Source organism: Scomber scombrus, chromosome 16 (genome assembly GCF_963691925.1).
Source record: "Scomber scombrus chromosome 16, fScoSco1.1, whole genome shotgun sequence".
In the NCBI taxonomy this organism is placed as follows: Eukaryota; Metazoa; Chordata; class Actinopteri; order Scombriformes; family Scombridae; genus Scomber; species Scomber scombrus.
Window position 1 is genome coordinate 22,872,280 of NC_084985.1, and position 9,303 is coordinate 22,881,582.

At 38.3% G+C, this 9,303-nt stretch overlaps 1 protein-coding gene across 1 annotated transcript; it reads right to left on the reverse strand.

The window, feature by feature from the left end:
• Positions 1-5,769: 5,769 nt before the first annotated feature.
• On the reverse strand, positions 5,770-9,303 carry LOC133996664 (heat shock factor-binding protein 1). The gene is made up of 3 exons (XM_062436272.1): positions 9,015-9,303; positions 8,867-8,933; positions 5,770-6,861 (listed from the first exon to the last, which is right to left on the reverse strand). The coding sequence occupies exons 1-3, from the start codon at positions 9,057-9,059 to the stop codon at positions 6,767-6,769; spliced, it is 207 nt and encodes a 68-aa protein (XP_062292256.1). The 5' UTR covers positions 9,060-9,303; the 3' UTR covers positions 5,770-6,766.

A 9,303-nucleotide genomic window follows, 5' to 3' on the forward strand; every position in this document is an offset into this window, starting at 1 on the left:
GGCAGCAATATGACTGCAAATGAATACTTATGTTGCTCCACGTCTCCTTGATGTTTAGTTGAAAACGATTTGGTGACATGTTTGTTAATAAACTTTTCCAAGGTTAAAATATGTCAGCTTGTTCTGCTGCCGCCCACATGGCCAATAAAATTGATTAATGCTGCTTTAAAGAACCACTGTGTAAGACTAACTTAACCACACCCCCTTCTCTCTCCTTCCAAGCCTGTAGGAGAACCTATGCTGATCTGAAACTCCCAACATGTAAAAGGTCCTCTCTGGAACCTGTTTGGTTTGTCTACTGTAGAAACATGGTGGTGCAACATGTACCTCTGTCTCTCTATATAGATAAAAAGAGCTCATTCTATGGTAAGAAAAACATGACAGTTCTTATTTTCAGGTGGTTATGCACTAATTAAAACAGACTTTATCATGAAATGATATTATATTAAATTTCTGCCACGCCTGTTCTGTTAGATGCCACTAAATTCTACACATTGCACCTTTAGTACTACTTTAACCACAACTTCTGTCACTTCTTGCTCTAACCACATGTCTGCATGAATATATATTATTAGTAGGCAATCAGGCCCATTGTTAACTCCCTAACCCTGACAGTGGTACTAAAGCAACTGAATAAAATTCTTGAACATTGAAAATTCATTAAAAACAATCATACATAGCTTTTACCTCATTTATAATTTGGTCAGGTTTTATCCAAATTCGCCATCTGCTTTTTAAGTTATTACATAATGTATTTGATGGTTCGGTTATAAAAATAACCAAACCATGATGATGAAATTAGACCCCATGTTTTCATTCTAAAAGTATGTCTTTTTGCAATAATGTGTCTCAATAAAACTGGTTTGCTCTCATTCAAAATGATGCAAAGTGAGGATACTTTATTCCTCTGTGCACTGCAATTTAACACTGGGTGAAAAGAAGGGAAAGAGAGAGGGAGAGTTAGAGAAAAGATTTGTGGTATGGGATGAGGGGAAGATAAATACAGGGAGGAAAAAGTGAGAGTCCTTAAACAACACACGTTTCAAATCAGTATTTTTTACTCTGCTCACTCCTGACAGAGCTGACACATCTCCTGCTGCAGGATGTGAATGTATGTTTTCACACCAAGATAAAGATGTGGAGGGAAGGGAACCCTGTAACAGACAAACAGAATCACATAGATAGATAGATAGATAGATAGATAGATAGATAGATAGATAGATAGATAGATAGATAGATAGATAGATAGATAGATAGATAGATAGAGAAGAGAGGAGGCCAATTTAGACTATTGACATTTACTTTGTGCTTCACCTACCAAGTGAAGTGTGCAAAAGTAGCATTAGGGAGAGGGAGAAATAGGGCGGACAAGTGTACACACACCCACACACACACACACACACACACACACACACACACACACACACACACACACACACACACACATAAACATACACACACACATATTCTGAAGTGCTTCCCCCCTATCCAGTGCAGAGTGGTAACCATGCAGACAGCCATTAGAGTGCGTCCGTCCCCTCCCAGTGGAGGGTGCCCGGGCGTGGGCCACAGGGTTGAACCTCTCAGCCTCCCCTCGTTGCTGGCCGCGGCTCTCCACACAACCCACTCACACACACACACACACACACACACACACACACACACACACACACACACACACACACACACACACACACACACACACCACCGCCGGGAGAAGAGTGTGTGAACTCCATTTACTGCCCCGACAGTTAAAGTAGTATCGTGCCATGCTAAAAGTGTCTCCCCCGCTCACACTCGCAAGGTGCTTGGCGCATCCCCCTCCTCACACCCTCTCACCCCCTCCTCTCCATATCCCCCCACCCCCCCCCCCCCCCTTTTCTTTGGCTGTTTTCCAAGTACGCGCACACATAGCCACACACATGTCGGGTGAACACGCGCACACATAAATACACGCAAACTGACAAGTGTCTGCTCACCGGCGCGGGTTGCTATAGCAACACGGTCAGCAGCGTTCTTGCTCTTTGGCTTCGTCGAGCATGATAGTCGAGGCTCTTCAGTGTTTGAAGGACACACACACACACACACACACACACACACACACACACACACACACGCACGCACGCACACAATAAAGCGTGCTTCACCTTACACAAATATAAGAAAAGCATTTTCTTGCACATATGACAGTATAAGTTTCATTCATTCACTTATAATGTTTATGGTGGTCTCAGAGAGGATTTGGTGGCTGTAAATTGTTTTTATCCATGATGGGAGACCAGCAGTGCAAAATATCCCATTGATACATACTGACACCTACAGCACAAACACTGTAAGTGCATCAACAACCTTAGTGAATTCTTAAAATGTGTATTATATGGACAAAAATGTGTGAACACCTAAATATAAACCACATAAGATGTTTAAGTTCTTATCAATTATGAAGTAGACTACGATCATGGAGGCATGTGATCAGTCTCTAATGTATTCTCTAGTATGACAATAATCCCAAACAGCCAGAGTCATAAAGAGCTCTCCTCGGGGACCAGAAGAACAAGGAGTCCTGCAACAGATGGTTTGTCCCCCACAGAGCCCTGGTCTCAACATCATGGAGTCATTCTGAGACAACATGAGGAGAGCAATACTGCCTGCCAAGTATCAAACTGTGCAATGGAGAATTGATGCTGTTTTAGAAGCAAAGCTTACTCGTACCAAATACTGATTTAGTTGCTTTTGTTTACTGAAATTCATATGAAGTCAATATAGATACATTTAAAAAAAATCATGCATTATTTTTGAAAGCATCTTCATTTTATCTTTAGTGCCAAAAAGTTTTGCTTGGCACTGTCTATGACTGAACATCTCATTCCAACATGTGGGATAGGGTTGAGGTCTGTTCCTCCACTCCAAACACAGAAAAACATTTCTTTATTAATCTCACTTTGGGCATTGTTGCATTTTCATGTTGAAAAAGAAAAGAAAAGAAAGGACCTTCTCCAAACTGTGCTGCCACAACATAAGAAGCACACCGTTTTCTAAAAAAGGTGCAGCAGTTACCTATAGGGTCCTATAGGCTTGTGGTTTTTTTCCAGCACTATAACAGCCCCATATGTTTTTAATATGTTAATATGTTTTGCATGTTTATTTATTGTAATTCATTTACAGATAAAATTGATTACATAAAACCGTTTTAGGGGTTTATCTGAGGCCAGATGTCATCATTCCCATTAGTAAATTAGATTTACAGCAGCTTACGTTAATACTCATTTGGCAAAAAAACACGATTCATAAACATGAACATATATGTAACTGATATAGACACAAAAAGCTGTGGCCTGCTTCATTTACAGCTGAAGTAGTGTCATTGACACTATCCGGGCATGATCTGTTCTGATCAGACAGGCTATATTATATAGTTTTTAAGATGCATTTTCATTGGGATTTACATGAGGCTTGTTTTCATCTACTGTGGACGTATGAATAGTCCTGTTAAATATTTGATTTAATCTATACAAGGGAAAACTTCAGCTTTTGTTAGGGGGCCGAATATTTTAGTTGGACAGCCAAATTTAGCCAACGTACCATTTGCCTACCATTTGTTCTAAAATTTCATTGTATGTTGTAGTATTAAGATTGACCGTAATAGGAAATAAGTGAGGCATCCCAAACCATGAAAAAACAGCTCCATCTAAAATTGTACACAAAACTGTAAAGTCCAAATACTTTTGGCCTGTAGAAACTTTTTTCTTAAGTTCATGAATACTACATTAAAATTAGTCAATGTTTAATGTAATTCACATGATAAGAAAATGTGTGAAAATTGTATATGACACACAATTCCAGAGCAAAGAAAATTCAGCACCATGGTCAGCGACAGGCATAGTCACTGTAATGAGATAATATCACCACTAGAGGGAGATATAGCTCCGTGTCATAAACACTACTATGAGGTCTTCTGACAGTGGACATGTGCTCTGTGTATTTGTATGTATCATAGCATCGGATTCTGACCTCTGACAAAAGTTGGGCCTATGAAGATAAAAATGTCACATGGAAATGAGAGAAGTATCGGAAAAAAATCACTTTCAATCACTGTCCCATACTACATCTCGTACATGAGTGATATGTTTCAGTTTCAGGCACCTTTGTGAGTTGAGTAATCATCAATAACACATTGTGGGCTCAATGCATAAAAATTAGAAATTAAATTCGCATTTCCTCAGGTAAAATTCCCAATAAGTTGGCAAGTTGGTTGGATTTCTTCCCTGCTGCTGTCCTCTGTCATCTGATGTAAGCTTATCGGGTGATTCATGTACTGCTGATGCTGCCAGAGCACTAAGCTTGAAAAGTGTTTCAACTCACTGCCAGTCTGAGCCTATTTTTGTCTTCTTTATCCCTGATAATGCCTACACCTGTGAAATATACTGGATAAAATCCACTGTTTCTGCACTGTACAGTCAGTTTCTTTTGTTTCCATCTGACCATAAAAGGTATCACAATCTGAGATTTTCCAAGTGTGAAGTCAGCCAAATGAACTTTTGCAGGAGTAATTATCCTGTAGATAAAAGCTGACCACCTGATAAAGTGAGACATGTGCCAAAAACATTTTCAGTTTTTGGCATATGTCTGTATTAATACTATTCATATGCTGAAATAATCATGCTGTTTCCTTTGCCTACCACCTCCTTTCTCCTGCAATAGAAGACAGGATAGCGTAGACTCTTGGCAAGCTTCACATGACTAATCACTGCAGTCCATATTGCATTAACATGTGCTCATTTTCATTTTGCTTAACATGCGTCACGTTTGCAAGGAGTATTTTCTTCAGGATTTTGACTTGTTTCATGACAAAAACCACATTCATCGTTTTGATTTTCTTCGGGCAATAGATGCAAACACATTAAGACATTATTTTATGAGCAAATTTTCAAGGTGTATGGTATGGGGTATGATATGCCAGATCTGGTAATGTAATAAACAACATCCTGTGATAAATAATTCAATCTAAAATGTTTGAAGATGATACATTTAAATGGTTCTTCAAGTATCTCTTACCACCAACCTCAATGGATCTCATGTAATATTTGGCTACTTTCTACTTTTTCTTCACCTTTGTATTGGATGTGAACAAAACACCATGCTGCAACCCCTACATCCATAAAACATCTCAAATATTGACACCACTCTGGAAACATGTAGCTTACAGACATCATACATTATATATTCTTTGTTTTGGTGTAAGTGGATGTTTCACTCAATGACCTTAAACCCCCAACTCCAACATGTGATAACAAAGTCAAGATATACCATTCCATCACACAGTGATACAAATGGTAAATGGACTGTACTTATATAGCGCTTTTCTAGTCTGTTGACCACTCAAAGCACTTTTACACTAAAAGTCACATTTACCCATTCATACATACATTCATATACCTTTGGCACAGCCATCAGGAGCAATTGACACACAGACTGGAGGAGCCAGTAATCGAACCTTTGATCTTCCGATTGGTGGACAACCTGCTCTACCTCTTCAGCCACAGCAAAAGGGAAGCAAAAACTGCAATTTTGCCACCATGCAAATAGCAATAATTTTGCTGAAATACAAGTGATGCTCTATGGAAAACAATAATTTCATGCAGAGACAACTCAAACTGCTTTTAAAAAATCTTTATTTGGCTTAATTTTGGTGCAGTGATAAACTGATAAATACCTGTTAACCATTACTTGATGGCTAATCTGGCAAACAGTGGTTACACAGGTAAAAAAGAAGGAAGACATACATGATATGGCATACAGTTATACATTATGATATACATTAGTATTACACTACAAATAAACTGCATAGATTTGATCAACAGTATTCTCCCAGATGTGAAGATAGATTAAATTCATCAGTCAAATAATGTGATCAATTTCAACCTTTTGGCAGCAGCCACCACTTTAAAGCCCCTGATACTTAACTTTATATTGCATTCAAACTGTTACATGACATGCCACACTTTGTCTTTGGTGGTACAATTCTAATATTGCCCTTTATCCATGTTTAAAGGTGTCCTGTATAGCATTTGACCACTGGTGGCACTGTAGAGCAACAACTGTCTGTATTATATACATCAATTGCTCTACCAGGATGAGCATGAGGACACACGTGGACATAACGTGCACATGTATACACATGTATGTGGATAGTTGTTGGTGGTAAAAAATTAGGAATGTGACAGTAAAGGCAGAGGAGTAAAAAGAACACAACATGTAAATAACACAGGTTTCAAAACTTTAAGAATAAAAGGCCTGGAAAATGTCATATGAGGTAGTAAATGCATTCAATAGGTTTGTTAAGCTGTTGATACGAATAGGTTTTGGAATAAAAAAACATTGAATGTAAAGGAAAACCAAGTTTGTTTATGACAAAAACTCCACAAGGTACCTTTAAGCTTATTGGTCAGCTGTAGATTGTAAATGCTTCAAAACAAACACAGCTCTCCTTTTTTGATGCAACAAAAAATAACATTTTGATAAAAATACATTTGTTTTAACTGTGATCTAAAGCCTCTTATCACACGGTAGCACCTTGGGAAACAGGAATATTTGGCTTAAACTTTAATGATATAAACTTTTATATAGTTACTTTTATATATATTTAGAGATATAAACTTTAGGGATACACTGATGTCAACACAGAAGTCCCATTTCAGGATGTTTGATGATGTGTAGTTCCGGCAAGGCAAGGTTTTGGAGGTTACATGTTACAGATTGGCAGTGGTCACTTTGAAACGGCCTGCTCCTCCATACCAGCTTGCGTCATGAGCTCAGCCACGTTCTTCTCGAGGCCGTCGATGCGTGTTCCCATCTCATCTAGTGTGAAAGTGAAGGAAACAACCTGCACGTTGTCCAATTAGAACCAGACAGCAACAACAACAGAATGCAGAAATTGAAAAACAAATTAACTACAACTGTTTTTATAGTTCTCACAGCTGTAAGAAGTACAATAGTCATACCACCAGTCAGCATGTATGCTGGGAGGGAACTAGAGAGTCTAATTAACTGAGGTTTCAGCTGTCTTATTGACTTTAGTAATAGATACTATTTTTTATTTGGGGATGTATTGTCTAAGCCAAATTATTTATAGTATTATTATGTTAAGACTTAAAGTCCTCACCTTAAAGCTCACCTTAAATCTGAGTTTCACACAAATACATATGAGCAGGTTTTATGACATCACAACTTGTTAGGAGCCAATCACGGTTCAATATGTAACTTACACAAGTAAAATGTGGAGACTTAAAACCTCCAGAAAACCTCTAAGAATTGACTTTACAGCGAAGTCTGACACAGGTATATTTAATATGGAATATACAAATGAAGAGCTGTATGTGTTTTACCTTATCCAAACATGTCCTCCCTGAGAAAGACAAGGCACTGTTTCTCTTGTCATTTTCTACAAGGGTCCCAGTAACAAGCGTCTCACCCTTGAAAAATGTTTTTGTTTTTACTCTTATTTACATTTTCCAGTTCTATCAAAGACAAGCTACATTTGATAAATGTGTATTTGATATGGACGTATACAATTGGCAAATACAGGAGGATTCCCTAAAAGTGCAATCATTTAAATTTTTGTGACATACAGTAATTGCCAGTTGTCTTATTAGCACCCCTTGCTGGCCATGCATATTATTTATGACTTTTTTTTTCTTTTTAAACAGGTGAAGTTCAGAGGATTTAGTTCAATTGGGTGCAGCTTGCAACCAATTGAATACACCTTTTTCTGCTCTCAGAATAATTTTCATGATTTAAGGTACTTGAAATGATTTAATGAATGTATTAGATTAAACTTATGGTAAGAAATTCTGCATAAGAAACACACACACACACACACACACACACACACACACACACACACACACACACACACACACACACACACACACACAGTTATAGTTGTACAGCGATCTGCAATTTTATTTTGAAGGCTACATAACTGATTATACTTGCGGTAACGTAGCAACCAGCAGTAAGAAAGACGGCCGGTCACTCAGTGAATCTTCTCTTCTCATGCTCACGAAAGCAATGTCTGTAAGTTTGATAATTTGATATTTGATATGAATGAAGATGAATATGTAATGTTAAGTTTAGTACTGTAACGTGTGATGTTTATTGGCTGGGAAGTCATACAAGTCGTGCTAAAAATAATTTGAAAGCTAATGTAAAGTGTGCGTTGCGTAGCAACGATGTGTATCAGCCTACTGTTAATGTAAACGGCTCATTTGTGCTGTGTAGTTCTTTAGCTATTCTTTAAATAGTTTCACTCGTGGTATTTCACCATAAAAGAAAGGAAATAAAGGGAGCAAGACGCTCTGATCCTGGCTCAAGTGTAGTGTTATACCTGAGTTTGGCTGACCGTTTAACTGTTATAACGTACACGAAGTACATAACGTGCAGGGAGAACAGTACACACCTCCTCTGACAATCCCCTTGCCCAAAACATGCCAAAAATATAGAGCCAACTTTGGTTTGTCCATTCTGGGCTACTGTAGAAACATGGCAGGCTCTGTGAAAGAGGACCCACTCCCTATGTAGAAAATAAATGCTCATTCTAAGGTAACAAAAAAACAAGAGTTCTTATTTTCAGGTAATTATACACTAATTAAACCATACTTATGAATATTATACTCCATTTCTGCCAAGTGCATTTTGCTACTAAATTCTACACATTGCACCTTTAAAGGTTAACTGGATAGATTAAGCAGATATTAATCCTACAAACTAAAATACTGTTGCTAAGCGTGGGTCATTTCCTATCACCAAACAAGACAGGGTTCAATCAAACACGAGCAACCCCATTCACACAGTCACAAAAGGATATGTTTAGTCTCCAGCTGTCCAGAGATTTCCTGGAATCTCCCTTGAAGTCGCTGCATTGTTTCTTCCATCTGTAAAAACAGAGAAAAACATCAAAAAGTCTCCAGTCTAATATCTGCTTTTCCTCTATCGCTCACATCAGACAAACTTACCGCCTCTGTCATGTCTTTAGCTGCCCTGCAGTCTGGTTTTGCCATCGTTTGTCCAACAGTCCACAAAGCTTTACAGTGTGTCAGTGTGAGATATAAACCTCCACCTCTCAACCTGTCTACAGCCGAGCGACACACACACTCATTTATCTCTTTAATACATTTAAATCCCAACTCTGTTTATCCCCCTCACGAGAGGTGGCTGTGACTTCTGTATAACTTTGGGGTAAGTTGAGCTAATGACTAAAAATAACACGACTTCCGCCTGTAGCATTCTTCGTTTCAAAATAAA

Bases quoted from the DNA above. Each gene is read 5' to 3' on its own strand.
- LOC133996664 (XM_062436272.1), bottom strand. From the start codon at position 9,059: ATGGCAAAACCAGACTGCAGGGCAGCTAAAGACATGACAGAGGCG. The intron at 8,934-9,014 runs GTAAGTTTGTCT...CTGTTTTTACAG, and splicing joins CTAAAGACATGACAGAGGCG to ATGGAAGAAACAATGCAGCG. The intron at 6,862-8,866 runs ATATCCTTTTGT...TCACTTTCACAC, and splicing joins TGGACAGCTGGAGACTAAAC to TAGATGAGATGGGAACACGC.